General features: G+C 33.8%; 6 protein-coding genes across 8 annotated transcripts; 2 read left to right on the top strand and 4 right to left on the bottom strand.

The window, feature by feature from the left end:
• The first annotated feature begins 354 nt into the window (after positions 1-354).
• On the top strand, positions 355-2,049 carry LOC114375571 (EPIDERMAL PATTERNING FACTOR-like protein 2). The gene is made up of 4 exons (XM_028333397.1): positions 355-985; positions 1,241-1,370; positions 1,461-1,495; positions 1,599-2,049. Exons 1-4 carry the CDS (start codon positions 773-775, stop codon positions 1,842-1,844), a joined length of 624 nt encoding a protein of 207 aa, XP_028189198.1. The 5' UTR covers positions 355-772; the 3' UTR covers positions 1,845-2,049.
• A 3,983-nt stretch (positions 2,050-6,032) lies between these two features.
• On the bottom strand, positions 6,033-8,173 carry LOC114373846 (cysteine desulfurase, mitochondrial-like). The gene is made up of 2 exons (XM_028331396.1): positions 6,476-8,173; positions 6,033-6,346 (listed from the first exon to the last, which is right to left on the bottom strand). The coding sequence occupies exon 1, from the start codon at positions 8,023-8,025 to the stop codon at positions 6,652-6,654; it is 1,374 nt and encodes a 457-aa protein (XP_028187197.1). The 5' UTR covers positions 8,026-8,173; the 3' UTR covers positions 6,033-6,346; positions 6,476-6,651.
• A 164-nt stretch (positions 8,174-8,337) lies between these two features.
• Positions 8,338-11,509, top strand: LOC114373845 (myb-like protein X). 2 transcript variants are annotated; one of them, XM_028331394.1, is made up of 2 exons: positions 8,338-8,537; positions 9,785-11,509. In XM_028331394.1, the coding sequence occupies exon 2, from the start codon at positions 9,827-9,829 to the stop codon at positions 11,282-11,284; it is 1,458 nt and encodes a 485-aa protein (XP_028187195.1). In that variant the 5' UTR covers positions 8,338-8,537; positions 9,785-9,826; the 3' UTR covers positions 11,285-11,509. The 2 variants fall into 2 exon arrangements, with proteins under 2 accessions (XP_028187195.1, XP_028187194.1); XM_028331393.1 differs by having other exon boundaries at positions 9,777-11,509.
• A 3,287-nt stretch (positions 11,510-14,796) lies between these two features.
• On the bottom strand, positions 14,797-16,329 carry LOC114374958. The gene has a single exon (XM_028332687.1). The coding sequence runs from the start codon at positions 15,883-15,885 to the stop codon at positions 14,965-14,967; it is 921 nt and encodes a 306-aa protein (XP_028188488.1). The 5' UTR covers positions 15,886-16,329; the 3' UTR covers positions 14,797-14,964.
• Positions 16,330-18,521: 2,192 nt separating this feature from the next.
• LOC114374990 lies at positions 18,522-21,993 on the bottom strand. 2 transcript variants are annotated; one of them, XM_028332721.1, is made up of 4 exons: positions 21,464-21,993; positions 20,674-21,061; positions 19,860-20,065; positions 18,522-19,765 (listed from the first exon to the last, which is right to left on the bottom strand). In XM_028332721.1, the coding sequence occupies exons 1-4, from the start codon at positions 21,536-21,538 to the stop codon at positions 18,800-18,802; spliced, it is 1,635 nt and encodes a 544-aa protein (XP_028188522.1). In that variant the 5' UTR covers positions 21,539-21,993; the 3' UTR covers positions 18,522-18,799. The 2 variants fall into 2 exon arrangements, with proteins under 2 accessions (XP_028188522.1, XP_028188523.1); XM_028332722.1 differs by having other exon boundaries at positions 20,674-21,049; positions 21,464-21,991.
• Positions 21,994-23,986: 1,993 nt separating this feature from the next.
• Positions 23,987-26,545, bottom strand: LOC114377205 (tubulin alpha-2 chain). Its single transcript, XM_028335623.1, has 4 exons — positions 26,378-26,545; positions 25,743-25,977; positions 25,273-25,643; positions 23,987-24,929 (listed from the first exon to the last, which is right to left on the bottom strand). Exons 1-4 carry the CDS (start codon positions 26,468-26,470, stop codon positions 24,273-24,275), a joined length of 1,356 nt encoding a protein of 451 aa, XP_028191424.1. The 5' UTR covers positions 26,471-26,545; the 3' UTR covers positions 23,987-24,272.
• Between the last annotated feature and the right edge of the window lie 1,302 nt (positions 26,546-27,847).

Genomic DNA, 27,847 nt, shown 5'->3' with positions numbered 1-27,847 from the left:
ACACCCGGTTTAGTATATAGTTTTACGAAAGTACCTAATTTGATAAAATAAAAAAAGTCATTAATTTGCTTGTGAAAAATAATTTATTGAATAATAAATTACTATGTGCAGTGTGAAGGTCAATGAGCTTACAATATACAATAGATAATTTAGCAAAGCCTATGGGCAGAGTCCAAGTTATCTCTTATTCCAAGGTTTTTACTTTCTTTTTTCCCTGCCACAATTATTGACTGCAAATGTGGTTAAACGTACACAAAGTTCGGATTATGGCGTCTTAAACGAGATTTAAAGTGGTTTCGAGTTTCAATTATTGCACAAAAAATGGACAAGACGACAAGACAAGCGAGCGTGGGAAAGATGTTAAGTAAGCATTGGTATGCAGCAGAGGCTCGTTATTTAGTCGCTAGCATAGCAGTGTGACTATGAATGATACACAGCACAGCAGAAGGAATGCATGTTCTGAACCATTCCATCTGATTTTCCTAACTCCAACCAGAAAAAAAGAAAAAAGAAAAAGAAGAATGATTGCCAGGACCTCATGTGATTGCATAATCATAGAGTGAAAAGATAAATACCATAATGTTGAGGCCAGAGATGGTGTTCTTTCTCTTTCCCACACTCAGACAGAAAGAGAAAGATAGAGGGGAATGTAGCGTACTAGCGTTATACAGTGGGACTACTCTGCTGACACCTCATTAGTGAGGAATGAAAAAGAACAATGTATACATGTGTAAATTAAAGGGAAAAACCAAAAATCTACAGCTGTAAATGCATGTCCTTTAGTGGGAGATTTCCCCTCACATCTGGTGAAATTGGTGGCTTTTTGCTGTTTCAATGTTCTACTTGTCTTATTTATCACCTATTTGTGGTTCTCACTTCTCAGGTTGTAAATTCTAATGCCAATGCTTCTCCCTTGCATTGCAGCAATTATTATATAATCTTTGGTTTCTTGTTTCTTGACAGAGGCTCGTCGACCGAAGGAGAGGTATTTCCCTTTTCGGGGTTCCTCCTTTTCTTGCCCCTCTGCATTTTTTCTCATTTGTCCTTCTATGTTCCATCACTTCAACATGAAAAGGTCTTTTTAGCAATATATTTATTCAATTCCTTCCTTCTACTACGGTGTCATCCACTTTCTGCTCTTTGCTTCATCCTATTATATTATCCGTCTTTTCAGCTTGAAAACCTCTCTTAACTAATAACTGCTCCATCTACTTTCACTTTTTCTCCTTCCTTACGGCAGAGTTTAATTCTCTCTGAAATGGGGCGTGATCATCACCATGTTGTTTGTGGCCAAAGACTCAGTTTTCTTAGCATTTCTCTTTGCTTTCTGATCATTTCAAGTTGGACCCAGATGGGACTTGTTACTGAAGGTACATACATTAGAGATTTTCAAAGCTTCCAAATAGACACCAATACCATCTCCATCTAATTTAACATTGTCTTCTCTTTTGTGCAAACAGGTAGAAAGACTCCCAAACAGAATGGTTTTTATCAGGTATACAACTGAACTTACCTTTAAAAAGTTCTCTTGTTTCTGCTAATTAGCATGAATGATTAGAAACTTTTAACTTTGTTTGGTGTTATGGTGATTTGTATAGGCAGTACATGATGATAAGGCAATGGTGAGGGCACAAATAGGGTCAAGGCCACCAAGATGTGAGAGAAGGTGCAGGTCTTGTGGACATTGTGAGGCCATTCAGGTACCTACAAATCCTCAAGCGCAGAACGGGAAGATCAACTCTTCAACTGTGTCTACTATTGCTTTTACAATGGGAGAAGGTAGCTCCAACTACAAGCCTATGAGTTGGAAGTGCAAATGTGGGAACCGGATTTTCAACCCCTGATTCCAAGTGTTGCACAATTTAGTGGTTAGATAATCAAGCATAGAAACTAATTTACCAATTTTGTAAATGAATATACATTTCTAAGTAATGTAATTTTTTTTTTTAATTATTAGTCACTTTGGTTCTTACCTCTCAATGTTCTCTGTCTGAGGAAAAGCGTTTACTGTGCTATAATTACATAGTCACCCCATTTCTTTCCTGGCAATGTTTAATTGTATCATTTGCGGCTGCTAATCATTGTCCAACACATAACTTGCAGTCTGCTAGTTGATTCAGTGCTTCTGCTTCTCTAAGTAGATTCTGCAAGTTTAAAAACTTAAAATGAAAACTACCTTTTTTGTCATTAAAATCTCCACTTGCGTAAAGCAGCATGGCTGCTTTCTTCTGTTCATCATTTTAAATATTTTGGGGTGCTAGTAAAATAAAAAAAATGGATGTAGAGATTGGACTGACAATTTCTGTTTTTTTTTTCTTTTTGTAAGATATATGCTTGGAATTGGAATACCTATAAATATTAGACTTAAATATATTTTTGGTACATAATTTAGCGTTTTTTTTCCTTCAATTTTTTTTGTTTAGTCCTTGTCAAATATATTTTTTATTTTTCATCCTTAAAATATTTTAAATAATGTTTTAAAAAAAATACTTTAAATAGTAAAAAAGTATTATATAAAACACTTTAAGGACAAAAAATAAAACAATCACATCTTATAAGAATTAAAACATATTTTTTTAGGAACAAAGATGTATTTAAACCCAAATATTAACATGATTGAAAAACTTTGTAAGAAGACATGAAAAGACATTATTAGAATTATACAAATCAGAAAGGTGATTTTACAAGAGTATAATGGAGTCTATAAAGATAATGAGAGTAACTAATTGATGTAATTGACTTGTAAGTTGTAACTAATTTGTATCCAATGTAATAGAGAAAAAAGAAAAATTGATCACAATTTTAAAAGGGATTTCATCAAACATGATCCCCATTGTTTTCCTCGAGGATAATCCAGTAATGAGGTTAAAGAATACAATAAAACTTTTATTTTTTTAAAATCCAATACATTGATACCATGCAGTTAGATCTGATCTTTACTTTTTTGTTGTTTTTATTGAGACGTCCTGTAGTACTCTCAAGCCGGAGCTAAACCCTGCTACATGAATTCAGAGAAAGCAACAAAAATAAATTGACAAGTAAACCTCTCATAGTCTCATTGTACTCTTAATTTTTTTATTTTATTTTATAATATCCGTCCAAATCGTGAACATAGATTGATTGCGGACTATTTGTCCTAAGCGAGTATTAAGTTGCTTTCAAGTAGATTTTTCATATGGTGTGTCCCGTGCCCCTAAATTGGAGTGATCAATCTATACAATTTTTAGAACAAAACCATACAAATGAAATCAAGCAGTTTCTGATATAATGGTAGAGTTTTATTCACTTGAATGAACTAAAACAAAAATAAACAAATAAATAAAATAAGACTTAAAAATAAATACTAAAACTCCACTTAGTCTGTCATCTAATCATATCTGAGTTGGTTTTGTAGACGCTAGACATTGGAGTCTAAATAGTAGTAAATACCAGTCAGAAAAATCCAATTTTGCTGAATATATCTATGACTACTGAAAATTAACCTGTGATGTGTAACATGTTTATAGTCGCACTTTGGTTACCACTTTGATATATTATGAATGCAACGCAACTACTGAATATCCACTACAATAATGGTTTCCATACTGTGGATTGAATTCAGGATTGATGGATTTGCGCGACAGCGCCTTTGCATAAAAATAAGCTGCAACAGTAGTACCCTTTTGAAAACCCATTTGTCGTGAAGCAAATTAGAACCTCAATGTGCATAGTTTCTATTCCATGAGCATAAGTTGTTGAAAACGAAGACCCAGCATTTTTTATCTGCTGTAAATTTAAATGGTTACGCAATTTTCCAAAGTTATGCGGAGTATAACCATAAATGGGTCTGTGTTTGAAACACAACATTGAAAGAAGCTAATTTTATTAGCGGAAATTATTTTTAGTATGAATTTTATCCGTAGCAATAGTAAGAAGGGAAATGGTATTAACTTTTATAGTTTTATTTAGTTTCTGTGTATTACTAGCCATCACGTGTACCATCTCTCATTCAGTGGTTGATTGCCAAACTTTGGTACCAAAAAGATACTCGCATAAATATGTTAATTTTTTTATGTTTAAATACTTGAACTGCTACATGTAATGTAATTCGGATTTTGGACAAGTTTTTCATTGTAAAGTGGTAACCAAAAGAGAGAAGCGTTATAAAATGCTGTGAGACGGAGGAAAATGACTAGAGAAAGACGTTAAAAGTTAATGCAGATCGAAACAACCTTTTTCTGTTATTTTTTTTACTTGGACACTTGGAGGGATTACCACGATTTTTGAGGTCAATAATTTAGATGAAGCGAAAGAGCAAAGGGAAGAAGAACATATGATAGGAGTAGAGAGGGTGGCAGCATAGTCACGTGAGGGGAGCAAGGAGCTCCACCATGAACACATGGTATGAAAAGATAAAAGAGAATGTTGGTGCAAAGCTCAAGACAGAGACAAGCGAAAAGCTAGGTAGGTTCGGGACCACCGGGAGAAAAGGAATTGTGAACGTGATTCCATACACAGCTTTTCTCTCTCAAGTTTTTTGTGCGGTAAATATCATCAACACAGTTATGAAGTTGCCCCATCCCTGTGGCGTGGACAAAATGAACTACACACCACTCAGTCATACTTTAGTTCCCATCTGATACTGATGGCCCAGCAAGTGATGATATTATTCTATTCTATAACGCCTTTGTCAGCATATTTATATTTTCACCACCATCGTTTTTGGCATTAACCTAAATGCATTTTCAAGAATGACATGACCGGCTGGGGGGGCTACTTTTATTCAACTGTCACCATGTACGTTAACCACTGTCTCCACATATTTCCAGCTCTTTTGCTATTCCAACTTATTCTCTTTTTTTACCAGATAATATTTTTTAATAACTTGACGTCGCAATTAAGGTGAACGCAAAAGAATTACCCATCAAAATCCCATATTGGTAACCAGAGAAACAATCAAACGAAAGAGAGGGATTGATTCACAGTGCAAGAAACAAAAAAACAACGGAAGCTGCTATGGTCGTAAGGCCCAATATACATCTACTTCCGCAAAGAAAGAATTTTGTATACTTTTGTTCTTTAAATGCGCAAATAAACTTGGGTTCAATTGCCCAATAGAAGTTCTGGCCCAATAGAAGATAAACCAATTCAAAGCTAGATATCACGGACATGAACAAAAGCAAAAGACAATTTCTATGTACGCTCAGCTTATTTCAATAAATATTTTTTTTATTGAATATTAAATTGCAATTAGATATCATGGAAGAATTTATTTTGATATAAATCATAGATATCCTTCAGACAATTTTGTTTAAGCTAAATAGGACCACTAAAGACAGCAAACCTCTTTCCAAATGTTTAACACAACACCACTCAAATTCAAAACCTCTATAACACTTGATAATAATAAAAAAAATCCTTAATTAGACAGCATTTAGCATTCTCCAAAACCTTTTAAATCTAATATTATAATCTCATACTTTCAATACTCAAGTCGTGCCCACGTGGATCACTAGTCCTTTGACTAGTCCCAAGCACATACTTGAATGTCGATGTCATCACTCATTTGTAGCTAAGAAAATGGTGAAAGATTCTAATACCAATCGATAGAAATCTTGCAAGAACCACATCACAAAAGCAAGTTGCTGTAGTCTATAGCCCAAAGTCTTATAAACCCCATATTAGAATCTTACACTTGTAATGTGGGACTCAAGTCTCATTAACTTGCAATTAGATCCTAAGTGTGTTTGTTTTATTTGAATCACTCATTCCAAAACACCTTGAATGTGATTTGCGTGAGGGAGTTTTAGCGTTGAACGTGATTAACGCCAAATCAAACATAGCCTAAACACTATTCCACCAAAATAGTTATTATGTTGCTTTCGATCAAGTATTTTTTGGAATGATAATAAATTAATAATAACGAAATCACACCTTACCTAGCGCGCACGGTACAGAAAATTGAACGTAAATATTTTATCTGAATGATAGAATTGCAACACGATGATATTAAAGTAAAATTATAATCTCTTTGATAGAGAAAAGAGGGAAAGGAAAGAAAATTGGCAAGATAAGTTTAGAGAATAATATACCCAAGTTACAGAGAATAAGGTTTATTCCTTTCTATATGTTCAGTAACTAGTCGCAATTTCCAGTGCAAAGCTAGACATCGTGAAAGAGGCCTGTGCCTCAAAGCGGAACGAGTTCAATAGCATAGCACAAAAAACCAAAAAAGCAAAACAAAAACATGGTACCTGCGCCAGATCCCCCTCTCCCTGATCAAGAACAGAGATAGAGCAAAACTTAAAACCGCCATTCCTTCAGCACAGGAAGGGGAAAAATAGGAAGAAGTGTGGGAGAGATTCAGCTGAAACCATAATAAAACACACCAACATTTGTTAGTCCATACAGTACCAAACTGCCAATGCATGTCTTTCTTCTTCATAAACATCGCTGACAAGCACAACTAACAATCATTGAAACAAACGGTGTATACCTAATAAATAGCTCTGCCAGGGTAAATTTTTAATTGTAATGTAACCTCAACATACAAATTACTAAATAATCAGCAAGTTCTAAGAAACCGCAATTGCAAGAGTGGCAGCTACGTCTGGAGTTCAATCACAATTGCTTCCCCATCACTTGCATTGCAATCTGAGAGCTTGATAATAATCAGTGCTGTGCCCATTGAATGTCCTTGATGTTGATACCTTCCTTGACCATTTCATAAAGCGGACTCATTTCCCTCAACTTCTCCACCTGTTGAACAGTGAGTTCAACCGCCCTATCAATCTCAGCCTCGGTAGTGAACCTACCAATTCCAAACCTAATAGAAGTGTGAGCCATGTCCTCTTCAACTCCCAACGCCCTCAACACATAAGAAGGCTCCAAACTAGCACTAGTGCAGGCACTGCCACTGGACACAGCCACCTCCTTCAACCCCATAAGCAGACTCTCCCCTTCAACGTAAGCAAACGACAAATTCAAATTCCCCACATAGCGCCTCTCCAAGCTCCCATTCACCACCACCCCATCAAGCTTCTCTCTAATCCCATTAAGCAGTCTCTGCTGCAAAGCAGAAATCCTCTTCTCATCATACTCCATCTCGTCCTTCGCCACCTCACACGCCGCACCCATCCCAACAACCAAAGGAGTTGGAACAGTCCCACTCCTAATCCCCCTCTCCTGCCCACCACCATTCATCTGAGGCTCAACCCTAATCCTGGGCCTCCGACGCATATACAAAGCCCCAACCCCCTTCGGCCCATAAATCTTATGGCCACTCAACGACATCAAACTCACATTCCACCTCTCCACATCAATGGGAATCTTCCCCAAAGCCTGAGCTGCATCAGTGTGGAAAGGCACATTAAACTCCTTGCAAATCCTCCCAATTTCCTCCATGGGCTGAACCACTCCAATTTCATTGTTCACCGCCATAACCGAAACGAGCCCGGTGTCAGGCCTAATCGCAGCCCGAAGCTCATCCAAATCAATCAACCCGTCGGACTCAACGGGAAGATAAGTGACATCGAAACCCTCCTGCTGGAGGTGGCGGCAGGAATCGAGGACGCACTTGTGCTCCGTTTGCGTGGTTATGACGTGGCGCTTCTTGTCCTTGTAGAAATGCATGACGCCCTTGACGGAGATGTTATTGGACTCGGTGGCGCCGGAGGTGAAGACTATCTCCTTGGGGGACGCGCCGATGAGGGACGCTACCTGAGCGCGCGCGTGTTCCACGGCCTCGTCGGATTCCCAGCCGTAGAAGTGGGTGCGGGAGTGAGGGTTTCCGTAGCGAGAGAGGTAGAAAGGGAGCATCGCGTCGAGCACGCGCGGGTCCACCGGAGATGTTGCCTGCACGTCCAGGTAAAGGGGTCTTCCGGAGATTCGAACGCCCTTCATCGTCATTCCCGACGAGTTGGAGTTGTTCCCATCGTGTTCAGGCACCGCCACCGCCGCCGCCGTGGAAAGAAGCTGGCGGCGAAGGTTTTGAGCTGATTTTGTGATTTGGTGACGGAGATTGGAAGCAATTAGTTTAGAGGTCATTGGATCGGAAAGGTTTGGATGATGGATTAGTCTCACCTGCTTATCGGTTTGGTGAAGAATAAGAAAATGAAAGACGAAGAGAAAAACCTAATTTTTATTCGGAATTGATTTGGGGGGTTTTGAAGATAAAGAGAGTTTTCCTTTCCAACTTCTTGGAGAATCTGACGGTGGATAATTAGTTGAGTGTAACCGACTTAACTTATCTATTATACGATCGCGGACCTAACCTAACTCTTTTATTCGACGGCGTCGTTTTACCTTTTCTCCACTTGACTTATTTCTAAGTAATTGTGAAATGATAAAGATAAACCAGCAGTTTGTGTCTCTATAATCTGTGCACTAGTAGCGTACTATAAATATGTCTCTCAGATGCCATTGCCATTTGTAGTTTTGGCATAAAAAGTTGTTCTCTACATCTAACTTCTGGTTAGTTGGTACGAAGCGAGGGCGCTATCACATCCTAAATCGTTCAAGTCCCAGAAACACCAGCTCCATAACCCAGTTTCTTCTTGGTATGTGCTTTCTTACTATATACACCAAAATTTTTATTATTAACTTGTAATATAATTTATCTTTGACGTATATGTGCAAATTAATAATAACTGTAAAAATTAACATCATATTTTTTAAAGAAATTAAATGCCTTTAGTTAAAAATTATAATGTTTTTAAGTTTAGTTGACTTGCTTATTTTTAATTCTTATATGATTTAATAGTTCATGATGCATTCGCTATTAGTGTAAAGACATTTTATATTCCTGTTTAATCATAAATTATAAAATACGATAAGTTTATTAATTTTTATAATAATTAACTTAAAATTACAATAATAATTTCTAATTTTTTTTAGACAGACAATACATAGAAATGAAACTATTTGATAAAAATGATCTGTTTAAAACATAAACAAATTCTTTTTTTTTCTATTTTTGTAGACTGAAATAAAGAAAAATATAAATTAATTTCAAAAACTTGTGAATATACTAATATAGACTATATAGAGAGAGAAACAGATAGATGCAAGGTCTATACACTAAAGTTTAAAAGTTTTTTTTTTTATTGACGAGATGATTCGGGGTAAAAAAATCTGAAAATTAAACACATTGTAATTAGTTTAATTCAAGTTTAGAGCAAAATGAAAGGTTAGTTAATACGAAGAACGCTCCTGTTTAAATTTCAATTTAATATCGCAGTTTGGTTACAGAACATCTTTTTTTTTTTTTTTTTTAAATTTCAATGTAATTGCAATTTGTTACCTTTTTATTTCTCGTGAACAAGTCATCTGCGTGAATATGCAAGTACCTTTCATTTCAGCATGCACCCTCAGGCCTCAGCAATTCTTTATTCTTGATCATACATGCTTGTTGTAATGTTATTATCTCCAACTGTATTGGCTTCAGAATATAAAAATGGTGCTCTTTCCATTGTTGCCTGCTGATAATTTGAATTACTAGTTTATAAAATTGATAGATATAGCAAAATTTCATGATGAGTAGTTCACACTTAACAATTGTGGTCTAGATTTTTTGTAAAGTATGATCCGTGGACCGTGGATAACATCAGTACTGCTGTTAAAAATATTTGTTCTCTTAAGTTCTTTTTCTTTGAATGAGTCAGAAAAATATTTGAATCTTGAATTAGCAGTTGCTTGACGAAATTTGCTGGAGAATTTTTTTAATTGTATTTCTTTGTGTCTAATAACTAGTTAACTAAAAGTAAGTCTCGTTGAATAGCCGCTAACGCTTTGGGCAGGTGTCTAGGGAAAAAGGTAAAATTTTGAGGCTCAATAAGGAACATTCGACATGTTCAGGTCATCTCAGCAGAGGAATTCGAGATGCAAAGACTTCAAGGTGAAACATGCTCTTCAAATATGTGTTCTTCTTGGCGTTTGTATCTGGATGGCTTATCTAGTTCAGCATTCTCGTGAGAAAAAAAGATCCTATGGTGAAGGGACAAATGCTGACAGTGAGGTTGTGAAGTTAGGGAGGAAAGACCCCGATCCTAATGTGGAGCAATCTTCTTCTATCTTACATGCAAGGGACAAGGAGGAAAAGGATGAAGAAGAAAACAACCATGAAAAGCAAAAGAAGACAGATGACGTTAATCGTGTGGAAAATGAGATCCAGACACAAAAGAATGAGCAGAATAACAATGAAGAGAAATCTGAGCAGAGAAAGGATCCAGTAGATCAAGACACTGAAGAGAATGAGCATAAGGCAAACAAGGAGAGTGATAGTGTGATAAAGGAGAATGAAGACAACAAAAATAAGGTGGAGGAGGACAATCAAAGTAGAGGGATTAGTGAGGAAAAAAACGAGACAAAAAAAGAAGAGACAGATAAAGAGGAGGATGAAGAGATAAACCAAAACAGAACTGAAGCAAGGGAACGTATGGAGGAAGATCACAAGCAAGAAGATGAAGAGGAGAGCAATGCAACAGACAATGAGAGAGAAGAGAATGACCATATTCAGGAAGTGGATTCACCTGAAGATCGAGTTCGGGATCAAAACAGCGAAAGGAACAATGAGGAGGCAAAAGAGGAATATTATGCCTCCAGTGAAGGTTTGAACAAGACAAAACAATCTGACAAGAGAGAAAACAATGAATTTGAGTTGGAGTCTCAAACAAATGGTACCGAAGTGGCTCATGTTCATGAGAATGAGAGGGTCTTAAATGTAACACAACGAAAAGCTACACAAGTGACTAATTCTGTTGTCACAAATATAACCAACCAAGGAAATGGTAGTGAGAATCAAGCTGAGAAAAAGAATGATTCACAAAAGAGTTCTATTGCCGAGTCAGATAAGCAGGAGCGAGAGCCTAATAAGCCCTCTAGTGATGATGTAGAAGCTCTTCACTCACAGAATGGTACTGATACAACTGAAAAACAACTTGAAACACCTGAAAACTCCAAGGTAGAGGACTCCATTTTGCACAATTCAACGTTGACAATGAAGGATCTTAAGTCAGATGCTGCAGTGGAACAAGTTGATTCCATCTTAACAAATTCATCAGGAGCTCATGAGAGAAACGTGACTAATGGAGAATATAATGGCAAAGCAAATGCTAATGGCAATGGTCATGATGGGTCAGGCAGTGCTTCTGATTCTTCTATTGTTGAAGGAAAAGATGCATCCTCGAGGAATAATGGTGACGCTGGGCAGGTTGAGGATGAGAACATTGATACAAGTAAAAATGAAGATAGAGCTCAAAATGAACCGGCTGAATCATCAATAAAGAAAGAAGAATCAGCACATTGATCATAGATGGTCATAACAATCCTAAATGGAATTATCAAGACAGGTTTTATTTCTACAAATCATTTGGATTTGAAATAGTTTTAGGATCTTGGTCAAGAACAAATACAACAATCATTCACAATGGTGTTGTTGCCACGGAGTGATACTGATAATTCAAATAAATCAATTGTACCCTGCTTCTTCAAGTTACCACTATGTATCAAAGTTTTGTTTACTCTTGCAGAAGTGTAGCGTTTTTTGGCTTCTTACAACTTGCTAGACCAAGATTATCCGATAATTACATCATATATGATATATTTTTTTATTGACATTATTTGATAGTTTTGTTAGAATGTTAGCAGGCAATTTAAACTCTATGATATTTCTCTTTTTCTTTCAACCACTTAGTTAATCTTATATATCGACAGTGATATGAGAAATTTTGATAGATGAATTATTTTACGTATAATTCATTTGACAACTCTTATCATTATTAGTTTATTATGATAGATTTGTGTTGTTTGTTTAAAGCATTCAATTAACAAACCCATTGAGTTTTTTCTCATGATTGCATCTTACAAAGATTTTAAGGGTGAACAACGAAAAGGGATTCAAATTGTGTCATCCGACACACTGGCCTGAAATGGCATATTCTGGTTCAGCATCTGACGACGGGTCCAACAGAGGGCGATTAAGAGAGGTTGGGAGAGACCAAACTCAGCAAAGAGTGAAAAGGAAAAGAGAAAAAAAAATCATGGGAGCGTGTAAGGGAAAGAAGAAAATGAAGCTCCTACCGTGTGTGTGCAAAACGTGACATGCATACAGTACAGTACAATTCCTCAAGCATTTTAATCTACAAGTTGATATTCCTTGCATTCGCTTAACTGTCAAATGAAAGATTGGTGCAAAAATTGGGTCAAGTGAGCCTTGAGCCACCACGCCAACCAAAAATATAAAAAAGAAACTCCCTTCTTTTGTATAGTAAATAGTGTAATGCAATATAAACTTCACCTATCATTTTACATATATTACTATTAAATAAAAATTAAATATATTTAATATCCTAGAAATAAAAACATATCCAATATTTACTATATAAAGAAAATAAATTGTTGTAAGATTTAAATTACTCATGCTATTTTCTTTCCATGATTATTGATATTTTAGCATATCTTTTTTTTTTTTCAAAACAAATGATGTTTAGATATTCAAAATCTGATTATTTTGTTTCTCAGCTAGTATTTTAGTATGCATTGCAAAAAATTAATGTTTATTTATACTACTAAAATTTATAACAAATAAATATTTTTAAATGTATAAATTATACTTTAATTAAAATATGTAATAAGTAAACATTTTTTAACATATAATTTATATATTATATTTATGATAAATGATTTAGATTGTTAATTTTTTATAACTTCTTTAAAAAAAATATATTCAAGATAGAACTAAGAATTTATAAAATGATTAATTGAAAAGGATAAGTTAAAGTATTAAATTGACATTAAAAGCATGAGAAGATATATCATATACCCAATAAATGTTTTTTTTTTAAAGTTAAAGATAAAAATTGATCTATGATGTTTAATTATAGCTTATTAAAATATTGATATTAAAAGCATAAAAATATATATCATTTGCACGTTAGAAGAGTAAAGTCAATCATTGTATGAGATGAGAATAGTCAAATATGGTATTCGACAAATAAGACCACACAAAACAAACAGATGAGTAGAGGGTAAATTTTTTAATTTTTATTACTTAAAAAATTGTGAGACAATTTTTGTCTGGGATACAAAGTGTTAAAAAGATATATTACTTAATCATTTTAAAAAGAGAACACTAATTCTTTTTTATTCTAATCTATCTCTCTCTTTTTATTTATTTCGATAAATATATTAAATTTAATATAAATTATATTAAAATAATTAATATTATGTATTTTAATAAATTTTATATTGTTTTATTTATGTTGTCTATTATTTATCAAAAAGGATAAAAATTATCACGTAACTTGTGTTACTATGCTTATTATGCTTATTATGTTCAGTAACTTAATTTTAACAAATCAAATAAACACAAATGAAAATAAATGTGAGAAAGAATGGAGAAAGTGAAGACATGAAAAGCAAATAGTCATACATGTTTATATATAGAGAAATAATTATTTCAAAATAAATAAAATTACTAATTAAATATAGTATAGAAGTGTCTTTTTTATGAGAAGAAGAATATGCAATCCAAAGATTAATTACATCTAATGACTTTAAAAATCACATCAAGTTCGGTATACGGTTGAAAATCACACTTAATTACACCTGATAACTTTAAAATCACATTATTAACGAGGTATTAAATAATTACATGTAAGTCAAATACATTTAACATTATTGACGAGGTATTAAATATTTCTTAATATACATTAACTTTAAATACAATTTTGTCCTAAAAAAACATCTGATTAAGTTACGGGAGAAAATATATAAATTATAAACTATCTTTGACATTATGTACGCCTATTTTTTTTTTTTTAAAAAAAGAAATTGGCTAATATTATTTTCTTTAGGACTTGATTAGCAATACAAGATGGTAAATCACTAAAGTGATAAGAACCAACATAAGAGCATAAGAATTCATTCTTCTAGTTAATCTATGAGCAACAAAATTTATTTGTTGCCTTACAAAACAAACACGCTGAAATTTGATAAAGAATTTTTAACATAATGAAATAAAGTTGCAATATTAAACAAATGAATGGAATACACTTTATTAAATTCTAATCACTAAGAAAAAGCATGCTTTTCGAACGATTGTAGGTTTAATAAGACAAGTACGTTGTTACAGTATTCTTTGTGAATACATATTTTCGTATTTATAGAAAATACCTGATCAATAACTGCTGATAATTGTTATTTAAGTGCTATCTATCATCTTGTGATTAAACCAAAATCGAAAGCGACAAACAAGAAAACTGAGCGAAATAAGTAGAATTTGCACTGCGTATGAAGAAGGGCTATTGAGCCGTGCTGAAATTATTCTGAGGATAAAAAATGTGTAGACTAGCAACTCCAAAAGGGTTGCCACTTGCATTAAAACACGGACAATTTATTTTGGCCCTGCTTCGGGTCACTGCAATCACCCAAGTCATTTCTAGAAACAACCCTTTCTCTACACCCGTGACAAACAATCTCTTATATATATATATTCTTCATTTTATGAAGTCAAAATCTCGTGACCACCCAACTAAAGAATAAAAATTAAACCACCAGAATTAAGAATTGCGTAACGTTTTGGCCTTCACAAAAAATAAAAAATAAAACAGATATTATGTATGGCCTAATTGTGGTCCAGGAAGGAAGCTTGAAACAGAAGCACATCTACCGTATAGGGCGAGTCAATTCAATTGTCATGTTTCATGCAAATTCGCATGGTTCGGTTCCTTTCTGATGGCGGAAAACGAGGGATTAGTTAGTTCCTTCATTAATAAAAAAAATCAACTTATTTTTAGGTGCAAATGAATCCACAGAAACTGAGAAATTAAACTATGTTCCATCGCCCTTAAAAATTTGTTTACAAAAATCCTGTATGTATTCGATATCTCTAAATTACTAAATTTAAAAAATAAAGAAAGAAAAAATGCGATAGGTTGTTGACTAATAGTAGAGGATGGGGAAAGGTAGAGACAAAAGAGACATTGGTTAGAAACCGTTGATATTGAGATTGTGTTGATCCTGATGGAATTCCAACCACGATTTTCCTTGATCAGCAACAAGACCGAGCGAGTACACCACATCCTCCCTGCTCCAGCCCCCACGCAGCAAAACCAAGGACAACGCTCTCACGTGCCACTCCAACGCCTCTTTGTCCTTCAATTTCAATTTATTCTTCTTCTTCTCTTCTACCGTCATCATCTCGCGTATCTCCTCCTCCGTCCACCCTCCCTCACGTAATTTCCACACCACCCTCTCCAGACACCCGCCTAGCTCCCCCCCCTGCGCGTCCGCCACCTCCGACCAGAACCTCACCCTCCTCGCCGCCGTCGCCGCCCACACCGGCTCCTCCGTCCCCGGCGCCAGAAACTCCCGAAAAAATCCCGCCACGTCAAAGCTGAGCAAGCGAACATCACCGTCGTTGTCGACATGAAAAACAGGGTTCCCGGCGGCGCCGGGGGAGGAGGGAATGTAACAATGGCGGTAAATCGGAACGAGCGGCGGCGCATCATGTAATAAGCGGGCAATGACTCGGGTAGGGTCGGAGGGTTCTGGGCCCCAGGAAGGGTGCCAGAAGCGCATACTGGAGACGCGACGCAGAATCGAGGAGGCTGGAAGGTTGAGGAGGATTTGTAGTTGCTGCGTTGAGGAAGAACGCCAATTGGGGAAGCCCTGGGATACGGGAAGGCCTTGTTGGAGGATCGCGCGTAAGTCCGGTGGGAACGAGAATTTCAATTTGGATTCTATGTTTGATAATTCTGCGTCGGAGAGTCCTTCGTCGATTGCCACCTTCGAGGCTTTGAGGCAATTAAGGAGGTCGCCGGCGTACGCTGCGAATGAGAAACATATTCGCTTCGGCCTTGGAGGTTTCGATTTCGCCGCTTTGTTGTCAACGGTGCCCGTGGCCATATTTTATGTTCTTTGGGGAAATCAAAACATAATCTAAGAAATCATATACTTATACTTATAACCTACTACCTAGTCATCAGCATCACACTCTCTGTTCTGTTTCGAGGGACTTGGAGATCGAATAAGTTGTTGCCTAATGCGTAAAGATATAGACACAGAGTTTGTTTGACTCTTATAGCTTGTTTGAAAAAATAAAAATGGGTATTTTTGTTAACGTATCTAGAGGAAAATAGTTGCATTAGAAAGTCTCTATCTCTATGGAGCTGTAACGTAGTCATGTTGCCACTCACCCACGTGTTAGTAGTCTATTGACATTTTAATACTTTTATTTATTTGCATTCCTATTTTGCTATGTAAATTCTGAATAGCTCTAATCTGTTTTCATGACAGAATTAACCCCACATTTGTCTTTTTAAGATTGCTAATAGAGAAATGATAATATAATGTTCATTCGTGGCTTTTTATTATTAAATGATGAATGATTCTCCTCCCTCTTGTATAGAATGGCCTTATTATAAATCAATTTAATTTCTATAGTTGGATTAATTGGAAAATTCGGATGTGCTCGTGTATCCTTGATAAAATGGATGGTATTGAAATGTAATTTCCATGTTGGCTTAATTAATTTGATGAAGACCCGGGATCCCCATTCTCTCCTCACTGCTTTATAAAATCCAACTATAAAACTCATAAATTTTCAATTCTATACTTGCCATAAAGTCCGGATCACAGATGTTATGCACTAAATGTACACAGTTGTTTTTATTAAACAAGGTCTTTAAATATGTTTCTGAGAATGACATTAATAGCAAAACTATTCTCATAATAATACAATATATAAAATAATATAAGATATTTATATACATCTTGAATCAATATCTAGTTTCTTCTTTTGAGATTTTATTTAAAAACTTTTAGAATAGGAAATTATGTTTTTCCATATTAGTAAAGGTATTTAGTGAAACGTTAACATGAGATATCAATGTCTTGCTAAAAATATCAATCGTGATTGGTTTATTATTTAAAAATTCATTCCAGAAAATATCGTTAATGTTTTTTGGGAATTTTTTCATCTTGTTTTCACAAAGTGTATCGCATTATACTATTTATTGTGTTAAATAATTCAAATATACGGAAACATTTTATTGAAAACATTTGATTTTCAAGAAACATATATAAATATTCTCAATAATATTTATGAAAAATCAAACATATTTTCAGTCATTCCAAATAATCACGATTTCTTGAAATGAAATTTTTTCATTTAAATTTGAATTAATGATGAACCAAATCGCCATTTTTAATTGCTACTAAATTAATTATTATACAAATTAATATCATAATTAATTTAATTATGTGTATAACTGGTAACTTCTATGTACTTTTTGGTTTCTAAAATAAATAATTTTAATTCCTTAATTTATTAAGTTGAATATCTAAAATAAAAATTAACTTTAGTGTGACATAAACATAGACATATGACTTATATGAAAAAAAATTAAATAAAATAAAAAATAAAAATTAAACTCGTGACCATTTATACACAAAAAAGACAATAAATAGCTAAAACATTTATTTTGTTTAGTGAATTATATTAACATTATTTTCTATCTATTATTAGTCAAAAATTATTTATTTTTTTAAATTACCAAAATGTATAAATTAAAATATATTTAATATACAAATATTTTTAATTTTACTCTATATCATTTTATGTTTTATTTGAATAGTTTACATTTTATTTTTATTTTATCAATTCATAATTAAATTTAAAAAATTATGTAAATTATTTACATAATTTTTTAAATTTAATTATAATATAAAAATTATTTTTACTCTAATGTAAAATTATTCATAAAGAAAAGACAATAAAAATACTTATTTTATTTAACTAGTTATATTAACATTATTTTCTATATCATTAATCGAGAGTTATTAATTTTTTTAAGTTATCAAAAATTATAAATTTAAAAATATTTAATATATAATTTTTTTTTAATTTTATGTAAATAATTAGAGCACAAATAATATCTATATTAAAATTAATTTAAAAAAATTATGTAAATGATTTACATATTAATTTATGAAACTTAATTATAAATCAGTAAAATAAAAATAAAAATATGTAAACCATTCTAAATAAAATGATATAAAATAAAATTTAAAAAATTATGTATTAAATATTTTTAAATTTTGATAATTTTTTAAAAAAATTAATAACTCTCAACTAATGATAAACAGAAAATAATATTAATATACTAAACAAAATAAGTGTGCTAGTGATTTATTATCTTGCATTTGAATAATCTATTCAATTCCTATTAAAATAACACCTCTTATTTTTTTCATCATTCAATCTTTTTCCTATTAAAACAGCACCAATATATCACATCAACATCAATGTTTAATTTTAGATGATCAATTGAAAGAATAACTAAAATTGTTTATTTCAAAAGATAGAAGAACTAAATGTTTTGATTTAAAAATCTAAAAAATAAAATTATATATTTAAAATTATAGGGGACCAAAATTATAGATTTAAAATTATAAGGGACTAAAATTACAATTTAAAGACAAAAAATAAAACATAATTTTCCAGGGACTAAACCAGAAAAAAAAATTACAACGCCAAAAATGAAAAAAAAAACTAAATTGAAGAGGATATTTAAGTTTTTTTTAATAAATAGCATACACAAGTGACTCAAAAGGACCAACCGCATGGAATTTCCTGAATGATATGGCAAATATTAACAAAAATCTACATACTGCTCTATAGTCTATACCAAAAATGCTGGACAAGTTGGTGACTTTCACCTAGCTAGAAGATTATCCCTGATGAGCAAAGTGATCCCATTATACTAAAAATCTATTGTTAGGGAACTAGATGTACGAGACATTTCTTGTAAAAATACTATTACCAGTCGTTAAGGGGAGACATAGCTTTGGCTTTTGGACTAGTTGCCATAGCATCATCATGGGGCAACCAACCACCACCTAGGTCTTTTGTTACACCAATTTCTACAGCAGCGGGGCTAGTGTCATCCCCCATTACTTCATTTTCATCTTTTGCTGATTCTTCCATAGCATCTTCCACATCTTCTAAAGCATCCTCTTCATTTGCAAAACTCAAACTCCATCCAGGAGTTATGTTTCCTCCTTGTTGGATGAAACTTCCACGAGCTACATCTAGCACATCCTTTGGAGTGTCTTGAGAAGGTATGCCAGAAGTCAACCCAAAATTCCCATTACCAGTATTTCCAGCATACTTAGCTGAAACAACCATGCTACTATTATTCAACACTTTATCTGGTTGTGATGGTTCAGAGTTGACTACTTTCAAGTCTTCATCCTTTCCAGAATTAACACTTACTCCAATTCCACATGTTTGGATTCCTAGATATTCCTGATGAACTTGGCCTTGACATGCGGACATAATTGGGTTGCTATGATTAATCTGGGTGTTGCAGCTCACATCTTTAACATTGCTTTCATGCTGCACCATTTTAGTATTGGAACGGGTAGTTATTTCTTTATTTTCCACTTTTTTAAGGATAACTTTTTCAAAAATGGATGATTTAACAGCTCCAAAGGGTGATTTACTCTGATACAGAGAGTTACTTAGTGCAGGCTTTTTACCACCAGCTGGGAGATGAGACTCATATGATGCATCCACCAAGGCCAATGACCGCTTAGCCCTCCCTCTCTTTGTTGGTTGCTCTGTTAATATCGGGATTGTCCCAATAACTTTGTTAGTGAGCACTTCTGCTTCCTTTTTGAATGAGGATACTTCTTCTTCAAGCTTCTTCAGCCGATCCTTGTGATCAGAAACTTCAGCTTGCAATTTATTTATCACACTCCACAGCTTAACATTCTCCGCTGACTGCAAAAAAAAACTTGATATCTGTAGTCAAGACTCAAGGCACTAGAAATCGTAATGATCAAAATTTGAGTGTGAGCCGAGGAGAAGTATTCACCTGAGCTTCCCAAAGTTGTTGATGCTTCTGAGAAAGTTTTGAAGGTGGTCTCATAATTCCTTTTTGAGAAGAATGCTCTCCGGAAGCTAAGCAATCAGGCACCTTAGGAGTTGCTGAAGAAAAGTTAGGTGCACCAGGAAAACTGAAAACATAAGGATGCTGCATTTGGTACAGCTGAGCCATGTAAGAAGATGGATTCCAAGAATCTGTAAACAAGGTATCAAACTTTATGTTATAGCTTAAATTATATGTTTACTGCACCCAACCTGTAGCGGACATTGACAACGAAGGAAGCACATACACTTCAAAAATCAAAATATCGGTCATGTTTGGGACTTGTATCCATGTTGAACACTTTAATACTTGCACATTACAATTTTCTTGCTTTTATTTATTAAATTTTTATGCCTAAACAAATGAGATTACGGCAATAATTATACAAGTAATAGTATTTATAACGTCTAGTTGTCTATGATGCCTCACGCTAATTTTATACTAATTTTGTATGTCATATTATAGCCCTGTTGTCACGTCCTTTAACTTAAGTTTGCCATATATCTGTGTTCTATGTCATATTCGTGCTTTCCAGGTGACTATAATATATAAGATGATGTATCAGTAAAATTCACTATGCTCAAGTACAGATACATTCAATTCAAATATACTCTAGTCACAATAGAAAGAAATGCGGGGAAAAGCACTCCTACTCCCACAGTATTTAACAATTTGGCAAAACAGCTATCAAATTCAACTATAAAATGACAGCATTATAAAGTATTGCATGACAATTGAAGAGTAAAAGTTGCATACTTACTTGGAAAGCCAGGAAATGTGTAATTGTAACACATATTGGGAAGTGGTGTCTGTATTGTTGAGGAAGGTCCTCCTCGAAAGCCAGTATCAGTGAAGGGCTGAAAGAATTTAGGGGCATTTGCTCCTGGCGGTTGAGGTTGCCAAAAGGGTGATGCTGACTGTGCAAATAACTGCGAATAAGCAAACTGCGGCCATTGATTTAAGGCACCAGGTGGTGATGCTTGGGTGGGGAAGTGCATTGTGGCATTTTGAGGAGTGTAGGGCCATGGAACAATTGGAGGCTGTTGTTGTTGATTTGAGTATGGCGTGTTGTCACGTGAAGGTGGAGGACTACTAATTTTGGCAATAGGACCAACAGACACATTTGGCTGTCCATTCTGTAGGTTGTTCTGTCAGTTAATCATCATATTCATCTAAATAAACTCAAAAGGAGTATTTAAACAACCGAAATTGCAATATTTACATGTTTTTATGCTTCTTCTTGTCAGAGGTGTTCATGCTATTCCTTTACATATGATTCCAATTAAAAAGATAAGAACCTTAAGATACCTAAGCTAGAAAAAAAATACATATAATAATGTATTTTTATTTTTATCAAAGGAAAAAAAAAGTGAATTTATAAAAATAAAAATTCAATCTTTAGCTTCTCTGTTAGTAACATAGAACTAAGACAAGAAAGAAAGAAAGAAAGAAAGAAAGAAAGAAAGGGGAACAAGGGAAAAAAAAGGCCTGACAAGAAACTGAATTTGTAAAGCCACAAAAGATTAATCAGAAAAACGAGAGTTCCATACCTGAGGTTCATAATTTGTCTGAGATTCTTGATTACAAACGAAACCGCGTTCCTGATCCTTCTTTTTGTCTTCCATAGGTTGTAATTAAAAAATAATAACGAAAACGATTATTTTGCCTGAAACCTTTCTCACAGTGAGGGAATGAGGGATACAAGTCCGTGTAACAGCTAGAATCTACAATGCAAGGACACCCTAAAAGCTGCAAATTTGCTTCGGAGATGAAAACCCTGAGTCTTCTTCAACCTCTGACTCTGACTCCGTCTCTCTCTCTCAGTTCTTGTGTTTCTTTCTATTTACCATTCAGGTTGGGTTGAGTTGAGGTCTGCAAAGTCACATAAATTCCATTTGCACTTGTATTTTATAGATAGTAAGTATAGTTTATTAGGTAATAATTCAATCAAATTAAATTGGGCCGGTTATTGTCACATGGCAAATTATGCTGGTTTGGCCTTGCATTTTACACATCACCCTAGAATTATGCACACTCTGCCTGCGTCTCTGCAGTTGGCAGAAGAATGGTTTCCCCCAAAATCTTGATATTCTACATTTAAAAATTTACCAGACGCACCCTCTCTGGCAGCTGCGGCTTTATTGTACTTTTTCTGGTTTATAGTAAGTGAAAACTATCATAATCATGGGCAAAATAAAATAAAAAATGTGGCACGAATGGATTAGCAAGGGACAGGGCTGAAATAGTTCACATCCATAAAAAAACACCATTTTAGGTGTGCAAGAGCGTGTGGATCATCTACAAATTTAAATGGACTCCAATTAATATAAACAATTTGAATGGAGTAATTTTATGTTTGAGCCAAACTTAAATCAAACTAATTAAACTCGTTAAACTTTTGGTTGGATTATGAATTTTAGTATCTTAATTGTTGAGTCATTAATTTACATTAAATTATTATTATTAATATATGTAATATATAATATATTTTTTAAAATTAAAAAAAATAAATTTTATTGACTATTGATTACATAAGTTTATCGACCTAACTTAAGTAAAAATCGACACATTATTAACTTTAATGATGAAAGTGATAAGGGTTTTATTAATTGAAACTAATTCAGATGGATTTTTAAAAATATTTTGAATATATTTACAAAGAATAGATATGATAATGTCTCATTGTTTTTTTGTAGAAAAAAATGTTTAAAACTTATTTTTACTATGTTTATTAAAACTCCTTATCTTAAATATGATATGTTTTATTTCATCCCTATGAATAACTAGAAAGATAGATATGAGTCGATAGAATAAAGTGGAATATGACAACATCATAATTTTTTTAATAAAAAATCTAACAATGAACCGTTGTATTTGATTCATTTAATAAAATTTAACTTATAAAAATATTACGTTTTAAAAAAGAACAAGACAAAAATTAAATATTTTGACCAATTAATCTAACTCAAACGCGAGTTGTTTTAAGTAAGATTTCATTTTTCTTATTAAAAAATCGATGTAAACCAATCCGTCCAAACCAAACCAGTTACATCTTTGCCATCTTTGTTGGCATTCCATTTCAAAATTTGTAATAGTGTTTTACGTGATTATTGTTACCATCCTTTTGATTTATAAGAATGAAAGAAATATAAAAATGAATTGAGATAAAATATTTAAATTAAAATGAAATATAAATATATAAAATTCACACTAATTTTTATAACTTTCATCTGAAATATATTCACATATAATTCAATCAAACACTACCATAATCTGGATTCCATCGAGGCTAAGGAAGCAACACTGTAAAAGAACATCAACGCATGGAAGACCACCCAATCTGTGGTCAAAGCTAATATTTCTTCTTTCTTTTTTGTGTGCTTAAACAAAATAATCCCTTTTCCAATGCCTCTCTACTTATGTATCAGCACGTGATGTGCAACCCATGATTTCATTTTTCAGATGACAAAACTTATGTAGCAGTTATTTAAATCCTTATAACTGGTATTACATCTCAATAAGTTGCATAATCTTTTTATTTATTTATTTAATATATGACAAAACTTATATACTGTGACAGTTATTTAGGTTCTTAGAACTGGAATTACCCTCAATAACTTGGATTTAGATTATCTACAGCCTGCGCCTGCAGCCTCTACAGCCACATATCAACCACTCATAATCAACTATTTATTTTATACTTTCATTTTTAGTAACCATTGGATGGCTAGGATCACTGTTGCAGAGGTACCACTGCTGTATGTAGAGGATCCACACACCAATAACTTGCATAAGTTTTTATTATAGTTAAATTAAACTCCAATTCTAATTGAAAAAAACACAAATAGCAGTTGTAGAATTATATTTATGTTTAGTTTTCTTTCAAATGCAATTTCTTAGGCATTATTTATATTACTCTTTGAGTTTCATCTAAGTAACTTAGATAATCCTTGAATACAAACTTCTATTACTCAAATTATAGAGATCAAACTCTAGGAGAATCCTTTCAAAAAAAAAAAAAAAACTCAAAGGAGAATAGGTCAAACAATAGCTATAAAACTATAGATTTCAAATGCAATCCATGATGTAAGTTTTTATACTTTTTTTTTTCAAATGCAATCAGACAGAATTAAGCTCCGCAATCACAAAGACAATCAAATTACTGCGCATAAACCTTTCAATTTTAACTAAAGCGCCACAATCATGTCATTGAAATTATTTAGTGCTGGGACAGAACAAGCTCCATCAAATGGACAAACCATTCATGCAGATAACAGCAAGCATATATGGCAACAACTTACAAAATAAAGCCAAGGAAAGTACATAAAAGAACCCCATCACGAAAAAGTAACTCCCTAATCAATACTCATCTCCATCCTCTCCTTCATCACCTTCATTAGCCTCTGCTCCGACCTCCTCATAATCCTTCTCAAGGGCAGCAAGATCTTCACGAGCCTCAGAGAACTCACCCTCTTCCATGCCCTCACCAACATACCAGTGCACAAACGCTCTCTTGGCATACATAAGGTCAAATTTGTGGTCAATGCGTGAGAAAACCTCAGCAACACTAGTGGAGTTGGAGATCATGCACACTGCTCTTTGCACCTTGGCAAGATCTCCCCCTGGAACAACTGTTGGAGGCTGATAATTTATGCCACACTTGAACCCAGTGGGACACCAATCAACAAATTGGATGGTGCGTTTTGTCTTGATAATGGCTACGGCTGCATTAACATCTTTAGGAACCACATCGCCTCTGTACATCAGACAACAAGCCATGTACTTGCCGTGGCGAGGGTCGCACTTGGCCATCATAGAGGATGGCTCAAACGCGCTGTTTGTGATCTCTGCAACTGAAAGCTGTTCATGGTATGCCTTCTCTGCTGAAATCACGGGAGCATAGGATGAAAGCATGAAGTGAATCCTCGGATATGGTACCAGGTTAGTCTGGAACTCAGTAACATCCACATTCAGGGCACCATCAAATCTCAGAGATGCAGTCAGTGATGATATCACCTGAAAATATGATCATAAAGAAGCCATATCGATCACATGTCATAAAACCGGATAATAAACCATCAATTTTTTTTCATCCCTAAAGTTTTACTCTTTTGTCTTAAATAGTCTCCCAAGTCTTGAAAAATCCTTCAAATTGGTCCTTAGACATTAGTAAAATATAACATAGGACTAAATTGATAGATATTCAATAATCAATACTTTAGGAACAACTTACATAATTTCATTAATTTAAAAATTATTTGAGAAAGAGGGTAATACTTGAAGGACTAAATTGATGGTAGACTCGTAAAATGATATTGCAGAGTTTGTTTCAACTTATAAGTGTTGAAGAAACGCAAACCTGAGAAACTAAGCGGTTAAGGTTAGTGTAAGTGGGTCTCTCAATGTCAAGGGAACGCCTGCAAATATCATATATGGCTTCGTTATCAAGTAGCACGGCAACATCAGTGTGCTCCAAAAGGGAATGGGTGGAAAGGACACTGTTGTAAGGCTCAACAACAGAGGTTGAAACTTGTGGTGAAGGATACACAGTGAAACCCAGCTTGGATTTCTTGCCATAATCTACGGAAAGCCGTTCCAAGAGAAGGGATCCAAGACCCGAACCAGTGCCACCACCAACGGCATTAAAAACCAGAAAACCCTGGAGACCAGTGCAGTTGTCCGCAAGCTTTCTGATACGATCCAAGCAAAGATCAACTATCTCCTTCCCAACTGAATTGAGAGATCACCATAAGAAAAAAAAAAACTGTTAATTACTTATTACACAATCAAAGAAAAGGCACAATTTTTGAAATGGGGAAAAAACAGTACTAGTATAATGGCCACGAGCGAAGTTGTTTGCTGCATCTTCCTTTCCACTGATGAGCTGCTCAGGATGGAACAATTGGCGGTATGTGCCAGTTCTGATTTCATCAATGACAGTGGGCTCGAGATCCACGAAAACTGCACGAGGCACGTGCTTTCCGGCACCGGTCTCGCTGAAGAAGGTGTTGAAAGCATCGTCACCACCACCTATGGTCTTATCACTCGGCATCTGCCCATCAGCCTAAAAAACAACACAGTAATGCTCAACATCCAAGGACTCTTTTTAAATTAGCTACAAAGCATGCTCATAGATTTTTATTTTTTTTAAACTGAAGATGGTTACCAAGGTATGGCTGTAGATTGCGAATGGCAGAACGTTAGATCAACGTAGATGAACGCTAAATTGATCATAAACAGCAAAGAATTCGAATCATAAATTATAAATTAGTTAAAGAAAAAAAAACTAACGTCATATTATGCGTTGGTTGATTAGTAATATCCGAAACAGATATGGATTTTGTGGCCAAATGATGAGCAATAGTGATATGTTGAATGTGAAATGGTTCAAGATTCATGCAAGTATGTAGTAACTAGTAAGGGGGATGGAGATAATAATGAATGAATGTATTGAAATTGGGAACCTGAATGGCATGCTCGAGGCAATAAAGCTCCCAGCAAGCATTTCCGACCTGAATGCCGGCCTGGCCAATGTGGATGGAAATGCACTCTCTCATTTTTAAGAAGAAGAATGGTACAGAGGTTAGCGTTTATTAAGACGCTTCTCTGGTCCAATGATCCGTTTCTCTGTTTGGCTTTCGTTCTTTTATAGGTGTGGTTGTGAATGTGATCATGGGTGGACTATGGAGACGGGTAAAAAATATAAATTTACCGCGGTTAACACTTAACTTGTATTCTTTCTTTTCATGTCATCGGGAAACGTTAACTCAAACTTTATTGCCGTCCAATTTTACCCTTCTTTCCTCCACTTTTCACGCGCCCAATGTAACTCATCCATCTCCACGTCGATGCTTTATGCAATTGCAACCTAACGTACTATACCTTATTTCTAAATTACTCCATTAAGATTCGCACATACTGTTACAACTATTTATTTGGGGTTTAATTTGAATTTTATTACATTTATTTATTTGAATTTGAATGGGTTTCAAATTTCAAAATCAAGTTAATGTTTTTTTATCTGTTTCAAAATCAAATAACTACATTTTTTTAATAATATGCAAAATACTATTATTTATTTACGTTGCTAGAATTATAACATGGATCCTTTTTCAGGTTTAATACATCTATCCCAAAAATTTCTAATGAAATCTTTAATATTCGTTAAATATAAGTTATTTTTATAATAAAAATATATTAAAAGTATATTTAAAAATATTTATTTAAGATATCAAAAGGATAAGGATATCTTAATAAATTCAATGCTAGAAATATATTGATATTTATTTTGTCCACATAATAAAACTAGATCTGTGCGGGAAACTAAAAATAGGGTAGTTTAACATACCAGTGGAAATTAATTACATGAGTACTTTTGGCATACCAAGGGTCAACATTATCTTATCCTGAAGAGACTCTTAACATTAAAGTTATTGTTTTTTTTTTTTTTCCTCTTGCCTTCTCTACTTCAAATTTTATCTAATCTTATATTTTATTCATCTTATTTTATCTTTTGTTTTATTTTATCTCTATCAACGCTCAAACTTCTGAGTCAAATACTTTACTACTTGTTACAAAATTGGTATACTTGTCAATCGGTTAATAAATCTCCTATAATTTTCATAATTAGATTCTTAGATCTAGTTTAAAACAGTTTGAATATGCTAAAAAATAATAGTTCATTACAATTTTACTAATATTTTGATCCCTTTTATTTTATTAATTATGAAAATAACTTGTATATAATTGCTTACAACATAAATACTTATTGAATAAGTGTTCAATTGAATTATTTATCTAAAATTATCCTTTATATTATTTTTTATAAGCTAAAAAATTAATATCCTTTTATTAAATCAACCTCAAGAAGAGTGTGTGGTTTTCTTGAAATGAAAGGGTACCATTCTATTAATGTAATAACTAGCAGTGAATTT

Source organism: Glycine soja, chromosome 11 (genome assembly GCF_004193775.1).
Source record: "Glycine soja cultivar W05 chromosome 11, ASM419377v2, whole genome shotgun sequence".
Taxonomy (NCBI): domain Eukaryota; kingdom Viridiplantae; phylum Streptophyta; class Magnoliopsida; order Fabales; family Fabaceae; genus Glycine; species Glycine soja.
The sequence above is the reverse complement of the archived record's forward strand: the minus strand, read 5'-3'. Positions and strand labels throughout refer to the sequence as shown.

Bases quoted from the DNA above. Each gene is read 5' to 3' on its own strand.
- LOC114377205 (XM_028335623.1), bottom strand. From the start codon at position 26,470: ATGAGAGAGTGCATTTCCATCCACATTGGCCAGGCCGGCATTCAGGTC. The intron at 25,978-26,377 runs GTTCCCAATTTC...GTTGTTTTTTAG, and splicing joins GCCTCGAGCATGCCATTCAG to GCTGATGGGCAGATGCCGAG. The intron at 25,644-25,742 runs GTACTGTTTTTT...CTCTCAATTCAG, and splicing joins CGCTCGTGGCCATTATACTA to TTGGGAAGGAGATAGTTGAT.
- LOC114375571 (XM_028333397.1), top strand. From the start codon at position 773: ATGTCCTTTAGTGGGAGATTTCCCCTCACATCTGGTGAAATTGGTGGC. The intron at 1,371-1,460 runs GTACATACATTA...TTGTGCAAACAG, and splicing joins GATGGGACTTGTTACTGAAG to GTAGAAAGACTCCCAAACAG. The intron at 1,496-1,598 runs GTATACAACTGA...TGATTTGTATAG, and splicing joins AACAGAATGGTTTTTATCAG to GCAGTACATGATGATAAGGC.
- LOC114374958 (XM_028332687.1), bottom strand. From the start codon at position 15,885: ATGGCCACGGGCACCGTTGACAACAAAGCGGCGAAATCGAAACCTCCA.
- LOC114374990 (XM_028332721.1), bottom strand. From the start codon at position 21,538: ATGGAAGACAAAAAGAAGGATCAGGAACGCGGTTTCGTTTGTAATCAA. The intron at 21,062-21,463 runs GTATGGAACTCT...ATTAACTGACAG, and splicing joins AGACAAATTATGAACCTCAG to AACAACCTACAGAATGGACA. The intron at 19,766-19,859 runs GTGAATACTTCT...TTTTTTTTGCAG, and splicing joins AACAACTTTGGGAAGCTCAG to TCAGCGGAGAATGTTAAGCT.
- LOC114373846 (XM_028331396.1), bottom strand. From the start codon at position 8,025: ATGACCTCTAAACTAATTGCTTCCAATCTCCGTCACCAAATCACAAAA.
- LOC114373845 (XM_028331394.1), top strand. From the start codon at position 9,827: ATGTTCAGGTCATCTCAGCAGAGGAATTCGAGATGCAAAGACTTCAAG.